Genomic DNA, 19,010 nt, shown 5'->3' with positions numbered 1-19,010 from the left:
CTTCATCAGGACATCATATAAGGCAGTGAGTATTATGTAATACTTCCACATGAGGCCTTTTATCGTCCCCAACGAGGTCACTGCCTCCATTTGTGTTTGGACACACCTCCTACATACGATTTAGAGTCAAATAAGGTTTTCAGCCCAAACCAACAGAAACTCACATGCTGCTGTTTGTGTAAACTGAGAAATAAATTTCAACTTCAGATACCCAGCTGATTCAGATAAGGCTTTACTGAAAATGATGAGCTTGAACATCATATATTCACAAGATATTAGACTGAATGAAACCACTGGTAACACACCGGCTCACACGAGAGAAGCTGACTGAAAACTGATAGCACAATATGATCTTACTCTAAGAGCAAGTGAGCAGCCACAGTGCATCGCTAATTCTATTTTGCAGCACTTTATCTGCATCACAGCGCTTTTGTGAAGATATGACTCCACACAAGTGGATTCATGTATTTATTTTCTGACTTATTCCTTGTTCAGTCTTGTGGCTCAGCTGTGTGTGGCTGCACCGTGGTTCGCGGGGTGGGAGGTGTGTTCCTCAGTTTGATCGTCTGTCATTTTGACAGCATGGAGGGCGTAGTTGATGGCCGTGCTGTTTGTCCAGCTCCAGGCTCCTGACACTGGGTTGTACAGCATTCCTTGCACAGACTGCACTGAGAAACCATCTGAAAAAGAAGCAACAAGGGGGACTTAGAGCCTGAAGACTAGAAAACAGAAACGGAGAAAAACTCACAAACTCTTCCATCATTTTACACAGAATTGACACATTGTATAGCTCATAGTAATGGAGCAAATTATTTCTGTGGCTGGTTTCATCACTGATATACTGGGATGTTTTAAAACTGAATTATATGGAGGACAAACATTTCAATCCAAAGTTTCTTAAATCTGCTGTCATTGAAGTATTTAACAGCTCTATATTTAGAGGATCTATGACCGATCTACTGTATTTAGACAGTCATTTATTGCTCACGCTCTGCGGTCTGACAGTAAATGTAGGAGAACCTTTTCAAGTATCCTTCAACATTTTATCCAATCAGGAGCTAGAACCCGACAAAAAGGTGTTAGTCTCTGCACCTAAGGTTTGGCTGTTATTATTTATTGTTTTAAAGGCGAGAGTGTTTAAGAAATATTTAAAATTAGTGACACCTAATGGAGAGACTAGATTACAACAGTCTTCTCTGCTCAACCCTCCCTTTACCAAGTGCATCAGGGAATAACCGTGGCCTTCACATATATCTGAAAGATAGTGAGCTTCTACTTCAAAATCTGAAAATGAAGTCTGTTTGGGATGTTGTAGAAACATGGCTGTTCAAGATGGAAGTCTCGGTAAAGACTACCCTTAAATTCAGTACACATAAAAGGCTTATTCTAAAGATTTAAAAAAAAAATGAGTAGGATATTCAGTGCCACCCACCACCAAACACATTTCTAAAGTAAGAAGAAATGTGTGAACAATGTTTGTATAAGAGGACATTTAAACTGTTCAGTCCTGATATTAAAACCTGTAACTGAATTTAATCTTGTGGCCCTAATCAATGAATATCCGTGTCATGTTTTGAAAAAGCACATTTTAAATAATCAATAATGTGATATTCATTTCATCTATGTCAAGGTGTCTCCACATTTCATGAATTGAAAACAGCACATTTAACTCTGTGATAGATAATGTACAATATCATTTAATAAACTCAAATTCAGAGATGGGAACAAACAGGAAGTGATCCCCTGTCTCTGCAAATGCAAAAGTCATATTCATTCTAAATGAAAACATATATTATTAACATAAACATATGCATACAGCAAATCTCAAAGATGCTATACAGTTGTTCAAAATCCCCCAGAAATGTCACACAGTAACATGTACAAAAATATAAAATAAAAACTTCACATAATATATTCAAAAAATCATATCATACAAAAAAAAAAAGACTTACAAGACTCCAGGAGGCGCTCCAGTTCCACTGGGCTGATGAACTTCTCCCAGTCATGCGTCCCACTGGGGACGATGCGTAGCAGCTGCTCGGCGACCACAACACCCAGTACATACGAAAGGTTGGTTTTATTCATAGTCGTGATGAAGAGCGAGCCGCCCGGCTGCACACAGACAAAAATGGTTTTAGTTAATCGGGACTGAAAGACACGCAGTAGTTATTTTGATATACAGAATTAATTAGGGCTGGATGATTATGGCAAAAATAATAATCAGGATTATTTTGAATGATATTGAAATCACGATTAATAAACACGATTATTCATTGATTTCAAAACTTGAGAACTTATTGAAACACCAAAACTCAAATTTAATATAACTTAAAAGAACAGTCAGAAATAAATTAGTAACACGTAAACACGTAAACAAGTAAAATAATAATAATAATAATAATAGTAAATTAAAATAATGATAGCAATAAAAAAAATAAATACAAATAAATAACCAATCTACTTGCACTGCTGCACAACTTGCAAACATTTACAACATGCAAAAAACACTAATAACACAAAATCAAAACAAAAATACTGTTCTTTTTCAAAAAACAAAACAGTGCTATACTCCCTCAGCACATCCTTTGCAACTTCAGCACAGCATTCATCATACAAGGCTGGCAGAGCAACTGCTGAAATATTTACGTGACGGCAACATGTGACGCTTGTCCAAAGTCTTAACAAGTGTCTTGAATCCTGGGTTGCTTACGGTACTGATGCTTACATGTCCTTCGATACCATATTTTTTAAATTAACGTCACAGCCTCCGTTATCTCTTGATGTCTGTGGGATGTGGTGGGATATTATGGAAGCACTATAAAGAGTGTCCTTAATAGAGGACTGTGTTGCTGTGGCGCTGACTGACGAGCTTTATTGCCTGGTCATAGACCACTTTATGAACTGAACTGGGCTGGGCTGAACTTTAAGTGATTGAATAAGTTGGTCGTGTTGCCTTCAGGAGCAGACACGACAGCGCGAGAAAATGGGAGAAAAGAGTTATAGTGCTGCTTCTTTCTATAAAATCAGTTAATATATATAATCACTGCACATGTGCCCTAAAACTGCATGTGTGTTTACGTATTTTAAATTAGTCTAAATGAGCAATTAGATTTGAAGAGAGAAGATCCAGTTGTTCCTGAGCTTAACGCAGTGGCATTAAGTGAAGATTATGCTGCCTTGTTCTCTTTTTACACCCTGGCCAACAGATTGAGGAGATTATCTGGCCCCAAAATTAATGCACAGCTCTCACCAAAGCAGGTCAATGTTCAATGCAACACACATCAGATGAAAACACAAAAAAACATAAACAAAATTAGCATACGCGTGTCAGCATACGCTCAGATGAACACACAGACACACGCGATACTGATGCAGAAATATCCATCTATCTGTGAGCAAACAGCTTGGAGGACAAACAGCACACACAAACACACCTTCAGTACTTGCTTGCAGCAGAAGGCGAACGTGTCCACGTCGGCGAGATGTTCCACCACCTCCGATGCTACAATGGCATCATAACGGCCGCCTTCCTCCACCTCCTCCGAGAGTTCCTCTAAGGTGCAGGCCTGGTAGGAGACCCAGTCTTGAAGGTCTGGATCATGGGACACATGAACCTGCGCAGTGGAGATGCTGTCGACTACCGGATCGATGCCCAACACTTTAGCCCCCAGACGACCTAAGGGCTGGGAGAGAGCAGGAAGGAGGGAGTGAAGGGAAGGATGAAAGTCACATGTGGATCTTGTTTGCATGTCTGCCCCACAAATACCTAGCTGTATTTATTTCTGTCTGCAATTTCAGTTATTTCCAAAAATTCTGACTCCCATTCCACATGTGACCATCATCACCTGAGTAACTGAACTTCCTCTTAACAGGCAGTATCAATGTGAATTTAACCAGAAGGATTCTTCAAAATATACTGTATATACATAAAATATACTACATTTTCTATAGAGGTTCAAGTGACTATTCCTTGCAGCTCGCCAGCATCTAGCGTGTTGCTGCATGAGATAAGATAACTGGTTTTAATTAGTTATTTCAAGCACACTCCCCCTCTCACTGTGGCACTGCAGAGAAATTACAGATTGCAATCTATCCCCACCACGTGCAGTCTCTAGCAGGTAAATCCACTCCGACAGAAAACCACCAGAGCCATTTTCTTTCCTCACTACAATTAATTACTTTTGTGGGTCTGGGACTTTAAATTGTCTGGTGTACCAAGCAAAAGCAGCAGCAGACAGTGTAATGAAAAGAGACAACCATTTACCATTTACCATAACACTTTTCATCGAATATTTGAATTTGCAGTTTATTAGTGAGGAACATATCTCATCCAGAGAATAAGACACAACCTCATAAGATAATTTAGATAAATATTCAATATGAGCAAGGACAGAATGTCAAGACAAAATAGGAATAATTTGTACAATATGCAAATAAAATAAAATCACAGCAAGTTCTCATCAACTTCAGCACTATTGCTCATGTTAGATGTTGGATGTTTAGACATAAAAAACTGGAATGGTTGGATTTGGCCCTACAGTGCCCTCGTGTGGACAAGAGGTAAAAACACATCCCTGCTGTGCTGGGAGATCGTGGTGTGTTTGTGCTTGTATTTGTGATTTCTGAGGAACTGGTCTAAGATTTGAATTGTGGTTGGTTTAAGTAGGGTTAGATATTAACTGGTTATAGTGAAGGCTTTGGTTATGATGTCCAAATGAATGGAAGTCAATGCGGATAGTCCTTAAAAGAATAGCTGCGCCAACCTGTGTGTGTGTGTGTGCGTGCATGTGAATACGACAGCCTGGGTGACCACAGCCATATAAATACAAGACCTGATTTTGTCTACCCAAATCATAAAACACGACAGGGAATTGTTTCCTCAGTGTGCAGTTATCAACACTAACAAACGGATAAAAAACAGTAAATGACCAACTGTCTGATCCACCACACTGCAACCAGTCCAATCAAAATAAAAACAGCGAACCAGGCTGACATTTTGTCAGTATGGCATTGTTAAGTATGTGAACAGACTGGCAGTAAAAAGAATCTGAAGCAGAATGTGAAACTGTGACAGGGGATTAAAAAAAAGAGGCTGAATGTGATGTCGAAGGCAGCAATTAAAAGATTTACAACTGGTGGATCGTGTAGAAGGAAAAGATTGTTTGTCCTTGCTGTCATTGTTTTCATGTTACACACACACAAACACACACAAACACACACTTTACCTCTGTCAGCAGGCCTCCTCCACAGCCGACATCCAGTATCTGGAGTCCTGACAGTGGTTGCCCAGGATGCCGCACTCGATGCACATTCAGTAGATTATCCCTGTACAGGTAGATGTCAAAACTAGATTAAACACAATCTCTCACAGCTAACCCCTTGAGGTCAAAAAGCAGTTAGGCAGTTCAAAACCACATCTTATCCAGGTTAACATAGATCTTCAAAAATATCTACATCTAATATCTAATAGTGTCATGAAAGGCACCTCCAAAATAATAAAAATAATAATAATAATAATATATATATATACTTTTGCAGTTATGACAATAAAGTGGATTTAGTTCCATTATAAGCTTGTAATGTATCCTATTACTTTCAATACCAAGTAATAAGTAAAGTAATGTTACTTTTTAAATGAGTAATATGTACTTATTTGACTTGCTGAGTACCCAACAGACACCCATCATATACAGTCAAGGGTCAGTTTAAGGCCACATCTACACAGAAACGAAACATAACCGTGAATCCGACATGAAAAACACTGTGTGCTTTCTTTAATAGCAGGAGACCCAAAGAATCCCCACATTTGATTACACCTCTTCCTCAACCCTCCCCCGTTCCGCTGTGAGCCACAGTTTCAGCCAGCTGACAACCACAAATTATCCTCTGGTTATTAAGACAGCTTTTACCGCTGTGCTCCTTTCTCCGCTCACACACTGTCTAAGGGGGATCTGCCTCGGGCACGAAACATGCAGAGCAGGCTCAGATCTGGATATGCATCATCCTCATTACAGCTCCAGTGTGGCACAAGAGCATTCATGCAAACGGTGAATGAAAGGAGATTAGATGTTGGCAGACGTCCACCTAACTAGGTCCTGATATCACCACGACACACAGACACAGACAAAGGCGACGCAGTCACAGTCTGCGAAGAATGTCGAGCTAAATCTGCATCATAAAATGCACTGTATGCTTAAGATGGAAATATTCCTGCTTATTTAACTCTAGGCAGAGAGGAGAGATTTGTTTGATTCAAAGGTTTTTGGGGCCAAAACAACAGAAACTACACTACATGTTCCCATATTATCCAGAATCATAACTGGTGGCATCGTCTTCAAAGTGACAGGAGTAAGAAGAATTAAACAAAGGAGCAAAAGATGTGTTTTTCTTTTTCTATTTTCAATAATGCTGCAATGTGTCAAGTCTCTGTTTGACACTTATTCACAATCACAAATAAATCAACATCTCTCTTTTATATACACGTGTGTGCTATGTAGCCACTGTGCATCCTAATATCATCCAAATCCCGGGAGTATAGAACATAGTCCAGTAATATTATATTTTTTGTATGTGCACAAATGTGGGCATTTGGTTTCAGTTAACACACTTTTTAAAATTTAAATGAGCCACACAAATTAGATTCTGTCAATACTCAATAGTCATTTTAAAGCTTCTTTATCTGTCTTTCATGATTCTTGCACTTCATTTGATAAATTCTTTGTTGTGGTTTTACTTGTTTGTTTCTTTGATTGTGTTGACCGTTGTGAATTCTTTATTGTGCTCATAAAGATGAAATATTTACTCTATTACCTGGATTTCCAGTAATGTGGCTTGTTCACAAATAAAAGTAGTGTTTTATTACTGTTATTTGAGGACACCTATATTGAAATTCAGCAGGGAATTAACAGATTACACCTACTTTGGTAAGGCTGTTGTTGTTTTTTTGCTTTGTGAGATTTAAAAGTGAAATGTCCATTATCAGTGAGGTTAAAGTTCACATTAAAACAGACGTTGACAGACCATTAAAATAAAGAGGGGGAAACACAGACCCACAGCAGCTGCAACAGCATCACAGTGTAAAGGTGCTGGAGCAACAGAGGCAGTGGTGGTGCTGCTGCATCTCATTTAGTCAAACCCTGAGGGCAGAGCTGTTTCCAGAAATATAGCCACACTGAGACACACAGTGGCGCTGGATCTGTCACACTGTCACCATAAACATCATCATCATCATCTCCACCACCACCACTAACAGGATCACAAAGGGGGGAGGGCAGAGCTTCAGCGGTCTCTCAGCTAAGGTAACAATTATCGTATGTGGCACTGACAGATCTTATCAATCGAAACAGAGTCAAGCCTCGAAAACACACTCGTATGCGGAGTAGAGGCAGCTGAAAATGTGCAAAGGAATTCTGTCTCTTCATGTTTCTGTTACTTCACTGGATCTGTGATGTTTTCTCTGCTCTTTAAACACCAAAAGGCTGAATTACTTCAGGCTATATTTTTGTCATGACTGCTTGATGATTCTGGCCATAAAAGTTGACTGGTTTAAGAGTGGTTTTTGCTTATTAAAACTATGATTTAAAAAAATTATTGAATAAAAAAACACGCACCGTATAAAAGGCACCCTCAGGTCATTCATGGAATGAAGAGCTGCAAATTCTCCCTGTTCATCCCACCACTTGCTGGCCAGTAATTGGAATCTCCTCACCTCATCAGGGTCCACTGTGTTTTGGGAGGATGACCGAGCACTGCACATCAACAAACAGATACACACAAAAAACATTGGAAATACACACTGGAAAAACAACGAGAAATTAACCATATCTGGGGCTGTGGATTTATTTTTTACTGTTCTGAATAATGTTCACACTGTTTGTATAATGTTGCCCTCCATTAAATTAACCTTATTTGGGAAGCCATGTTAGGCCAATAATACCTGGGCATTGAAGACAAACATGGCTGTACCACTGAAAGTTAGTCCTGTGTGTCTGGTGAACTACAGTGGTAAAGTGCAATTTACTTATGCAACCACTTTGAGTTAAATGGCCAGGTCTTCTTTAAACACACAAATTGACATTATGAATGAAAACTGGTCTAATAATGAATATAATTGTCAGGTAAAACCGCGTGTGAACTTTTCATTTTAACAAATGCCTCTACGTACAACTGAGCTTGTGAGTGATATTTAGGTAACCACTATCCATAATATAATATGCAGTTGAATGTACAATGTATGTATTTACAGTAACATTTGACCCAATATTGAGCTACTTAGACATCCATTTTAGTCATGTCACTTCATTGTTATGCATTTTTGTGCCAACAACACATTACAGTGCTGTGGACTTGTCATTTTTTCACTGTTGGTACCTGATATGACAGGACACGATGCGAGTCTGGGTCTTCGGGCAGGCGCTTCTCTGCTGCCCCAATGACCGCTGTCGACACACTGCAGCCCAGCTGAACCCGCGGAGAGGCTCCCGGCACACGGCGGTCTGTTCACGTCTGTACAGCCTCATCACGAGGCGGCCCAACTTGGTACAAAACATGTCAAAAGAACGCTGGACAGTCAGCTGCTGTTTTTACATTCCACTACCCTGAAGTTACGGAGTGCTACCAGAAATGTAACCCGAGTGCTCCGTTATTTATCGCTCGGGTAGAAACGAAACAATAGTTCCTACCGGACCTCTAGTTGATGCAAACGACAGGAATGAGTTCACGGAACAAATTTAAACAAACGACATACAAATGATTTTGTGTTAATACAATGAATAATTGTATACTGTGATGCTTTCAACACTTAAAATATAACGTACAACGTGATCTTGTTGTGCAAAATGTATTTTACAATTATTAATGTCAATAGAAAGATGACAATCTTTCCCCCCCTCAGTGAGATCAGAAAGATAGCTCACAACAAAAATAAGTCATAAATACTAATTTATTATTTAGAATTGATATAAGAGTGTGATAAGAATTAACGTTTCATCATTGACCCATTTTATTGTTGGTCTATGAATCCCCATGAGTGCACTGCAATCTTGTGTTTATTTCTGTAATGTGCTGTTATAGGTGTAAAATAACATGAGACAAAAACAAGGAACAAACTATTTTATTGACATTTCACAATATTTGAGAGGAAAAACTGTTAATCCTGTTACTGCTTAAAATGATACAACTTGTTTTTAGAGTCCACCTAGGCTTATTAAGTTTTGCATAACAATACAAGTGAAAATTCCTACCATTCAAAGTCTTGTTCTTCAGTCACTTTAAAACAACAACATACGTATTTACAAATAAGAGGAAAAAAGGAAACATGTATGAGTGGGGAGTTCACCTACACAACTGCCTCTATAATGAGACAAGCCTGTTCAACTCATGGAATTTAAAATGGTGAAGTGCACAGATCAGAGGGTTATCTGTGCTCCTCAGCGTCTGCTATGGTGGGAGGGGGATGTGGACCTGTAAAGAGAGGCGCGGACCAAACATTAATACTGCAACACATACAAAAACACACACAGTCTATAAAACACATGCACCACACACTGGCAGAGTATAAAACATTGTAGATAACCTGCAGACTAGAGAAGCACGTCTACCCTGTGCAAACATGTGCAAAGCAAGAAATGTATTTACTTATTTCACACAAGTACAACCACATGTGAGAGACTTCACTGAACTGGTTAGAAACTAATTTGTATTTGACATTAGAAGCCACCGACTAAAACTCTTTATTGAGTCACACTTGCCATTACACAGTTAGGAGGACTAAAAACTGTTTTCAGCCATCAATTTTAATATAATTCCTTCAGTTACTTAAAATATATAAAAGAATCCAGAGATCAGAAATCACAATGAGACATACAGTGTGAACATACAATAAGAAAGAGAGGGAAAAAACGAATACTACCTTGATCGTGACTTAGACTTGTGTTTGCGGCTTGCCTTCTTACCAGACTTGTGAGATTTTTCCGTCGACCTTGAGCGACTACGTTTGGATTTTTTAGATTTCTTTTCCTTGCTAATTTCAGGGGAAGGGGATCTACTTGTATCAGAGTCAGAGCGTCGTTTGCTAGCTTTGGCGGAGCCCTTCTTGCTAGCTTTGCTATCCTGACGGGAGTGCTTGTCACTCTGAGAGTCCATGCAAGAGTCGCTCTCTTTGAATTTCTTTGATTTGCCATTCTCTTCTGTAACCTTCTCCTTATCTTTCTCTTTGGTCTTAGGCCTCTCTTTCTTTTTATCAGATGCTTTTTCTCTATCCTTGTCTTTATCCTTCTTTTTCTTATCCTTTTCATGACTACGACTCCTGTCCCTTCTCCTCTCTCTGTCTTTGCTAGAGGCCTTTTGCTTGTGTTTGCTGCTGCGACTATGACTGCTGTCCCTACGCTCTCGGCTCCTCTTTCTCTCCTTATCTTTGTCCTTTTCCCTGTCTCTACTGCGACTGCGGCTATCTCTGGCCCTGGCTCTACCCCTTTCTCTCTCTCTGGACCTGGATATGGACCTACTCCTGTGACTCCTGCGCTCCCTGGAATCACTTCTGTCTTTCTTGTGGCGACCTGATCTGTCACTGCTCCTCCTTCTGTCCCTGACCTTATCACTGCGATGCCTGTGGGAGCTGTGGCTGCGGCTGCGCTTACGCTTGCGAGCCTTGTGAGATGAAGAGCGACTACGCCTCCTCTTCCTTCGCGGGGAGGAGGATCGAGAAGAACTGCGGGAAGATTCTGAAGAAGAAGAGGAGGAGGTGGACGAAGAACGACTGCTGCTGTGGCTCGAAGTGGAGAAGGAGCTGCTGCTGTGACCATTTGCTGGAGAATCACTGCCATCTCTCCTTGATCGCTCTTTCCCTCTACCCAAGTGCTTACTTTCACTACCCTCCTTTTCACTACGAGACCTACGCCTCTCTACTACAGGCTCCGCCTCTCTTTCTCTCTCTTTTATTTCCTGTTTGTGTGCATTCTCTGCCTGGCCCTCATCATGTTCCCCCTTTTCTCTGCTCAATCTCTCCTTCACCATCTCTTCTGGAGAAACAAATAAAGACTCAGGTTAAAAATATATCTGAAAATAACAGGTTGCGCTGTGATTTGGAACACACCACATAACTACTGTACTATATATGACAATGAGATCCAGTCCGCTCTATTGTGGAAAATAAAACCTTTTTTTTTTTACAATTTTACTCCCGTGAGATTGAAACATTTTAAGAAATTAGACTTCAGCTATGTAATGTGTTCCATGTACATTCAAATATGCAAAGACACAAACTCGTCTTACCACGTGCAAGCAGAGCCTCTTGTGCTTGTTTTTCTTGCAGCTGCTGCAGTTCCCGTTCTTTGCGGCGGAAAGCGTCCTGCTTCTCACGGATGCGGTGGCGTAACTCTTCCTCGTCTGTGTCAGAGGACTCAGACCCTCGTACGCTGTGGTCATCCTCGTCCTCGCTCTCATCTGAACCATAGCCATCAAGCCCGCCTGCCACAACAGAGCCCCCAGATTGTTGAGTGTTGGAAAGGAGCAACATCCATTTTTACAAAAAGGCTCCAACTACTGTAACCCTCCATTTACGACCCAAGGTTCCCTCATTCCCAATGAAAGGCCCTTAATTCTGTACTAATTTATTTTTCACATTAACCTGATACATCCATTAAGCTTTTGAAAAACATTAACATAAATATTTTATATTTGAGCGCATGCTTCTACCAAAGTGCAAAATAAACCCAAGTCAATCAGCAGGATGCCACGTCTGTCTTAATGAACTCTTATCCTGTGTTAAAAGCTTCTCATGTTCCTTCCAACATCCCACCATGGCTTAAAAATTAAAAATCTATAACTTCCCTCCCCCCGGTGACAGAAAAAGGGATACTCACTGAGACCAGTCAGAGAAGCCAGTGCACTTGACTGTGCCAGCTGTTTTGCAGGAGCTTTGATTCACATCAACAACAGGAACAACATGTTAAAAACACATACTGCCATTTTCTCAAAGGCATGAGAGTCGCTAGAGAAGGCGGTCAGTCACAGAAAAAGCACTATTCACAAAAGCTGCCGTTGGTAACAAGAGAAAAATAAACAAAAAGAAAAAGAGGGGAAAAAATGGAGAAAAGAGAGAGGGGTTAACAAACAAACTTCTGTCACAATCCAAGTCAAACAGTCGGAGTAAATCTAAGGAACCAATCTGTACAATACTAATGCACAGCCACTTCAATGGAGGAAGTCATTTGCGCAGAAACAGTAAGAGTCAGAGTTGACACTGAGACAGTCTCAGCTTCACCTTAAAGACCATGATGAACAAATTTCCAAATACTGAAAAACTGCTCTGCTTTCCGTCTGATCTATTAGCAGAAAATGGTTAAAATCCGTTTGATACTCCCATGTTTGCTGCTCAAGAACCCCACTTAAAAGGGAAGAAGTGAGTTTGAATTTGCAGTGGCTATAATACTTTTTCTTTGGATTTGAACTATGTCTTGGTGACAAGTATAGATGGAGCATTAACTGGAAAAGATGAAAGCAGACCTCTAGTGGCTTTCCGATGAGTGTCTTTGGCCACATGCAGGATTTCTTCATTCGTGACCTCAAGAAGGATCTCTGTTAAAAGGGTTTTTGTGATGATCATCTGAAAAAAAAAAAAAAAAAACTTTATTCTCAATAACTAAAGAGATTAACTACAACTGCATTAATGCAAAGAGATTAACACAAACTGACCAACTGATATTCCTTTTCCTCATCAGTCATTTCAGGTTCACTCTCTTCTGCGGCAGGCGACGGGCTCCGGACAGAAAATTCCTTCTTTATTGAAGTCTTCTCTTCTTCGCCATTGTTATCATTACCCTCATCATCACTGTCCTGATGAAGAAAGAAGCAAAGAATGGGTTTCAATCAGCAAAACAGCAAAATGTGCTTCATTTGAGAAGGCAATTGCAACTGCAGTTCTAGTGCATGTTGCAGAGAAATAGTCCATGACCTTCGGTGTCCTTTCACCACTGACAACACAAACTGTGCAAGCTGTGTAAAAGGAAACCATTTGGCAGCCAAAGCCACAAACAAGTTGCTTACAAATTTGCTCTTGCGAGGCACACGAGGCCCATCACCCTCCTTGTCTGCCTCCTGCTCTTTGCTATCATCTTTTGCCATTTCTGCACGCTCCTTCTCCATTCGCTCTCGCTCTATCTTCTTTTGCTTCTCTCTGTCCATCTTTTCAAGGCCCTCGCGAATCCAAGCAGGTAGTGTGCGTCTTTTAACAGCATCTAAAAGGTGAAATCCAAGGTCAAAAGGGGTCATCCACATACAGACACATGTTCAAGTTGTGTTAACTCATTTTTAAGCATTTACAGTAAGTTTGTACGATGATGAGTTTACTGTGGTAGAATAAGCAAAACTGTAAATGTTATACAAGTATACTGTAGAGTACATTGTATATTACAGCATTGTGACCAATAATTATACTTCTGATCTGACAAATGTCTGAATCATCCATGAATATTTTGATATTAAAAGGACAGTAGGTAGAGAAAAATGCTTCTTTTCTTAAAGCTCGCTAAACTGTTATTTTGTTCTGAAAATGTGATATCAAATACAAAGCCATATAATTTAATCTGCTACAAAGTAATCCAACATTAATATAATAAACAATTTGGAATTGGTCAATAAACTAGACACAGATTAGATAATACAAAGACAGGTAAGGACTTTATCAGCAATTAAATGATTTACAGTGGGGTAAAAAGGGGGAAAGATAAACAGCCTTTTGTAGTAAACAAAAAAAATACTTAGTAATTGTAATAGCACTCAATTCCATTTTCCTACTTAGATAATAAAATTAGGATGGCAATTAAATGGTGCAAAAAAAAAGAAGCTCTTTCAAATGATCATAATGTGAATGAAAACACTTACCCAGTGTTGCTGGGGCCTCCTGCTTGACAGGGAGCTGGATGGGTGATCTGGGCCGGTCTCTGAAGGCAGGTGGTCTGGTGTCTCGTCTGTTCTGAGGCGGGCCCTGCCAATACGTTGGGTGAAAGCCCGTAGGTGTGGGGGCAAAGGAAGAGGCAGCTCCATGCTGTGGAGACAGCACAAAATTAAAGTTAAGGGAAGTTTTAAGTAAACAATGACCAGTTAATGCCACTGAGGGGCATTCTCCAAGCGTGGGGCTGTTGTCTTTCACCAGATTATTTTTGCTGACATTCACCATCACTTCTAACTATACTAATTTTGGAAACAGCAGATAAAATAATACCAAACCATGCTGGATCCTCAACTTTCCTCACTTCCCTCTGTATCACATCAAGAAAGTAATGACTGATACACCTAGATGCTGGGACCAGGCACAGTTTCTATGGATTGCTCCTTCTTGTGTTACTTGGTTGTCACACTTAAAGCCAAATGCTTCTACAGTTTCTACTGTAGCATCTGCATACCTGATAATCAAACTGGTTCATGGCCATGGGGGCCATGGCGTAGCTGTCGGGCTGTGCCCCATACCCATGGCTGTTCTGGGGGTAAACCCCATGGTGGGCTTCAGAGTTGAACTCCGCGCTGTCCTGGCTGTTGCTGTCCTCACTGGGGTTCACCACATCCATTGCTGCTGATCCTGGAGGGACCCAGGCCTGGTCAGGGGGTGGAGGAGGTGGAGGAGGAGGAGGAGGTGGGGGCTGTCCGTGCATTCCCCATTCTGTTAAAAGATGTGCAAATATTGACATCTAAAACAAAAACCAAAGCAACACCATCTATAATACCAATACTATCTTTCCACCCTAATTTGGCACTTATTCTCAACATTATACAAATTCAAGGACTTTCCAGGACCAATTCCATCAAATTCAAGGACCAAATTATTAAGGGCCCTACTTTAAGAAAATTATGTCATACACCCACCTCTGTCTTATGCCGATTTCACTGTCACTTTCTTGATCGTCATCATACTCCTCTTTGCTTTATGATAACTTATTATCTTTTTTTTTTTGCTTCTTTCCATTTCTGTGATTATATGAATTGTAATGTATACTCTTCGATTACGGCTTAAATAATACAGTACCACATGTAGACCTGGCATATGTGCTGCAGCGTTTTGTAACATTCACTGAAACACTGCAGTGTTTACAGAGAACTTATTATTAATGACAAAGAAAACGACAGTTTACTTTTTGTTGCATTTCCGTGTGGACGGGGCTTAAGAAAAAAACTGTGTTTATGATGGAATCTTCCACCTGCCCAACCCAAGTTGAAGTTGAATATATCCATTACCATCATAGCTAAGAAATGAACATTGTTACTACATGGAATGAGATATGTTGTGAAACCACGCAAAAGAGGAACATTAAGAAAAGTAATAGACTAAAATATCTAATCAATTCAAGAGTGAATAACCACATACCTGGCTGCCACACTCTGTTGAATGCTGGGTCTCCCTGGAAGGCACCATGGTTGCTTGGTACAACCGGTTCAAGGCCAGGTATATCCTGCCCATTGGGTTGAACGGGCGGCTCTGGTACTGTTGACTCTTTTTGGGCTATCCACGCCTGTGCCAGAGCGGCCCAGTCCACTTGACCTGCACAAAGCAGCATAAACAAACACACTAATGTAAACGTGTATCCACGCAGGGGCTGTACTAGTTTGAAGGCAAGGTGAATTGAAATGTGCAAAGCCAATGTGCAGACTTTTGCAGAAATACATGCTGAAATTGTACATATGCTCACGGACCTGGATCTTGTTGGTGCTGGAACGACTGCATCCATTGCTGCTGGCTCAGAGGCCACTGTGGCCAGGGTTGTCCCCCCTGATCCCACATCACCCCTCTGGATTCTCACCTGAAATATGAAGGCTCGTTACATACGAGATATTCATGAGATGGCAATAGCATCCCCCTTTTTTTTTTGACAAGAGCATTTGACTTTAGTATTACACATGCAATCGTTTGAGGACAGAACAAATATGAGCGCTAGCCTCTGTTGAGGTGCTAACGTAACCTGGAGCTCATTGGCTGTGTGTACATGTTCCCGGTTAGCTTTTGAAGTCCCCCTGGTAACACTGAAAACATGTTGTCCTACACAATTGCTCGCTAGGTTTTTTAAACTCGGAGTAAGTGAGGTATCAGAATAAAAACAGCCTGTGGCCACACGTTTGTAAGCTAAGGAGGCTCGATCAAGCTAACGTTAGCATGGTGCGCTAACGTGGTATATGAATGCCAGCAGTGGCGCCTTACCGACATATCAGTATGCGTTTGCATTTAGATTACACGCCATGTTAGAGGGAAACGAGAATGAAACTGTAAATACAGTGTGCTTTAAGTTCCACAATCCCCACCTTTATCCAGACAGTTTGGCCAGCGCTGCGGCTTCAAATCAAAATGGCTTCGCGGAGGAAGTGTGAACCGAGGACCCGGTGCTGCCTTCAGGAACTGTCTGGAATTTCGGCATTCACTCACTGCATGTAACAATAACTAGCAGGATTACAACAAATCAAAATGCATGTAACGGAAAGGGGGGAATGTAGGTCATTTGTTTATTTATTTTATTCCATATTATCACTTGGTGTTCTTATGAGTGTGACATTTATTTCATTGTGAAATGTAACAAAAAGAAAAAGAAAAAGAAAATCTATTTGAAAATGCCAAGTACTCTGGCCTGTCTGCGTTTATTTACATTCAGTGAGAGTAATCGTGCTGTCGCCTTTGATCTGCCCTCTCAATTTATTTCCCTATGAAAGAAAAGTTGCAGAAAACATTTCGAAGAAGTATAAAAATCTGAAATAATTGTGAGAATGTGCTGAATGGGCTTCAACATATGAACCCATAGGAATCGGAGTAGTTGAAATGTTGAGTGTTGTTATCGGGAATTTTATTTACATTCAGTAACCATTTGCCATGCTGCCACCTTCAATTTGTGTGCCATCCTCCTCACCTGCCTGTTAAAGGAAAAAGTTGCATTATAAGTTTTAAAAGGTTAACTATTTCAAAAAGTACAAAAATCAGGAAAAAAAACAATAAGATAAAAATGAAATAGTAGCAAGAATTGTAAATATTGCTTAAAATCCTTAAAGGTGAAGTAAGTAGTTTATAGTGCCATCTAGAGGAGAGGCTGAAATTTACAACAAAGAACTGCTCCTCTGCTCACCCCCTCCCTTCCCTGAGCGCTACGGTATCGTCAGCCGGTCAAATGTCGTCCTCGTCGTCTTTCTCCGTGTCAGCAGATTAGGTTCGTGAGGCGAGGGAGAGGGCGAGCTACCGCGGCCGTAGCAGACGAATCGGAGAGAGTGGAGGCGGGACTTCCGCTACAAGTAAAGTGACACTTGATTTGTTCTCTCGGGTTTGTCTATACAGGCTCCCGTAGAAACATGGCGTCCTGGCAATGCAGTAGTGGCCCACGACCATGTTATTTTACATGTCTTTTTGAAACACTACGAAAATGAAACAAAGAATATTATACAGCGACTAGACAATGCAGGAGCACATAATATGTGGATATTAGTGGATTTTGGGTCATATAAACCCATAAATACTACACAGTGTCCCTTTAAATCTTAAAATTAATGAATGCGTCATCACAAAATGAAAAATAAAAACAACATCCAATCATACTGAATGGCCTGAACTAATTAATTGGATCATGATGCATCATCAAACTGCCATAATCCCTATGGGAGTACCCCTCTTCATGCACTAATCGCACATGCCCAGAAGACAACCCAGAAAAGGCTGTGAAGTGATGCCATGGTGGTCCTGTTTCAGGCAGGTACAGTATGTCTTTGTGATCTTTTGAGAGAGTATTTGTGGTTTCATGTTGTCATTTGACCAAGAATCCAAAAAGCTTGAACAGTTTTTGCTGGATCTTCCACCCTACCTTTAACATTTTTATCCTCAGAAGCACAAATGTCAGTACGCCAGCCCTGATTGGCTGGCACTGGTGAAAACTATGGCAGGAAGGGCTAGAACCCACCTACTATATAGTAAGGCTGGCATCGCGTTTGTTGTCATTCAAAACAAGCCCACCTCTACTTGGCCAGATAAGGAAACCGGTGTATCGCTGATGATCTTGTATGCCGAGAAACGTCCCTCCAGTGCTTGCTCCTGCTAGCCCTGTCCCTCTAGTGTAATGCCCTGGGTGGCACTTGGGCCTGCAAGACCTTATCCACTGATGGCATAGCCCTAGCAGATAGTCCCCTACTTGACTACCTCTACTGTTGGAGGGTAACCTCGTTGCCACTGCAAAACAAAGTCAGTGAGCCCTGTGAATGAAATCTGGTGCACTGGCTCCAAGTTGCTCTTTTCTACATTTATCTGAAAACCCAAATTCACCAGGTGTGAGAGTGATCATCTTCATGGATGGAAGCAGCCACTAACCAGTTGTCGATGCATGTGGCCAAATGAACACCACTCTCCCTTAGTGGAGCTACTGCTGCTTCGGTGCATTTCTAAAACACTGTTGGTCTTCCTGGTCTCCTGTGACACCAGTGTCAGGTAGTAGTGTCTGGTGTGTAGCTGAATGTCACCATTTTCCTTACAACATATCTGAAATATATTTAACTAGACTGTGCTACTTTGGTGTGAAATTATACAGTTGATGTGTATGCAATGTGAAGAGCACAGCCTACAGGCATGTGCAGTCAAAGTGTGTGGATGTTTCCGCCCTAGAAAATGTCTGTAGCGTGTGTATTCTGTATGTGGTTGGGTGTTAGAGAAGGTGAGACTTACAATGACAGCTCTACACACGATGAGAGCAGAAAGATCTAACCCCCACTGCTGGTAGATGAGCATTCCAGTAGCAACTTATTAGTTTCTTCCAAATGTCTCTGCACACATGGGGAGGGTGCTTTTCATTAGTGAGATTCATCAAATCTAATACTTCAACAGCATGTCCTAGAGCCAAAAGCCATCCCCCCCAACACACACCCACACTTTAAAAACAGACAAATGCGATGAAGAAAAGATTTGATCTTTTCGTTGGTGGCAGCTTGACAACCTGCTTTAATGCTTCAGCAGCAGGACTCGCATGTGGGAATGAGAGGACATGTAATAAAATGGCCTCGGA

General features: G+C 40.9%; 2 protein-coding genes across 2 annotated transcripts; both read right to left on the bottom strand.

The window, feature by feature from the left end:
• Positions 1–234: 234 nt before the first annotated feature.
• On the bottom strand, positions 235–8,623 carry coq3 (coenzyme Q3 methyltransferase). The gene is made up of 6 exons (XM_083901471.1): positions 8,371–8,623; positions 7,611–7,748; positions 5,226–5,325; positions 3,435–3,683; positions 1,953–2,112; positions 235–680 (listed from the first exon to the last, which is right to left on the bottom strand). Exons 1-6 carry the CDS (start codon positions 8,547–8,549, stop codon positions 505–507), a joined length of 1,002 nt encoding a protein of 333 aa, XP_083757597.1. The 5' UTR covers positions 8,550–8,623; the 3' UTR covers positions 235–504.
• A 555-nt stretch (positions 8,624–9,178) lies between these two features.
• Positions 9,179–16,323, bottom strand: pnisr (PNN-interacting serine/arginine-rich protein). The gene is made up of 12 exons (XM_083886614.1): positions 16,288–16,323; positions 15,685–15,791; positions 15,359–15,532; positions 14,403–14,656; positions 13,882–14,044; positions 13,045–13,235; positions 12,694–12,834; positions 12,505–12,604; positions 11,862–11,915; positions 11,272–11,466; positions 9,911–11,018; positions 9,179–9,462 (listed from the first exon to the last, which is right to left on the bottom strand). The coding sequence occupies exons 2-12, from the start codon at positions 15,770–15,772 to the stop codon at positions 9,429–9,431; spliced, it is 2,502 nt and encodes an 833-aa protein (XP_083742740.1). The 5' UTR covers positions 15,773–15,791; positions 16,288–16,323; the 3' UTR covers positions 9,179–9,428.
• Positions 16,324–19,010: the final 2,687 nt, after the last annotated feature.

This window comes from Microchirus variegatus (genome assembly GCF_963457635.1).
Source record: "Microchirus variegatus genome assembly, chromosome: 1".
NCBI lineage: Eukaryota > Metazoa > Chordata > Actinopteri > Pleuronectiformes > Soleidae > Microchirus > Microchirus variegatus.
The sequence above is the reverse complement of the archived record's forward strand: the minus strand, read 5'-3'. Positions and strand labels throughout refer to the sequence as shown.

What these genes read in the sequence shown, in the direction of transcription:
- coq3 (XM_083901471.1), bottom strand. Translation starts at nt 8,549, where the DNA reads ATGTTTTGTACCAAGTTGGGCCGCCTCGTGATGAGGCTGTACAGACGT. An exon ending in ATCGTGTCCTGTCATATCAG is followed by an intron (nt 7,749 to 8,370) that starts GTACCAACAGTG and finishes GTTGATGTGCAG; the next exon opens with TGCTCGGTCATCCTCCCAAA. An exon ending in GAGGAGGCCTGCTGACAGAG is followed by an intron (nt 3,684 to 5,225) that starts GTAAAGTGTGTG and finishes GCTCTCTCCCAG; the next exon opens with CCCTTAGGTCGTCTGGGGGC.
- pnisr (XM_083886614.1), bottom strand. Translation starts at nt 15,772, where the DNA reads ATGTGGGATCAGGGGGGACAACCCTGGCCACAGTGGCCTCTGAGCCAG. An exon ending in CCAGCACCAACAAGATCCAG is followed by an intron (nt 15,533 to 15,684) that starts GTCCGTGAGCAT and finishes TGCTTTGTGCAG; the next exon opens with GTCAAGTGGACTGGGCCGCT. An exon ending in TGAACCAGTTTGATTATCAG is followed by an intron (nt 14,045 to 14,402) that starts GTATGCAGATGC and finishes CTGTCTCCACAG; the next exon opens with CATGGAGCTGCCTCTTCCTT.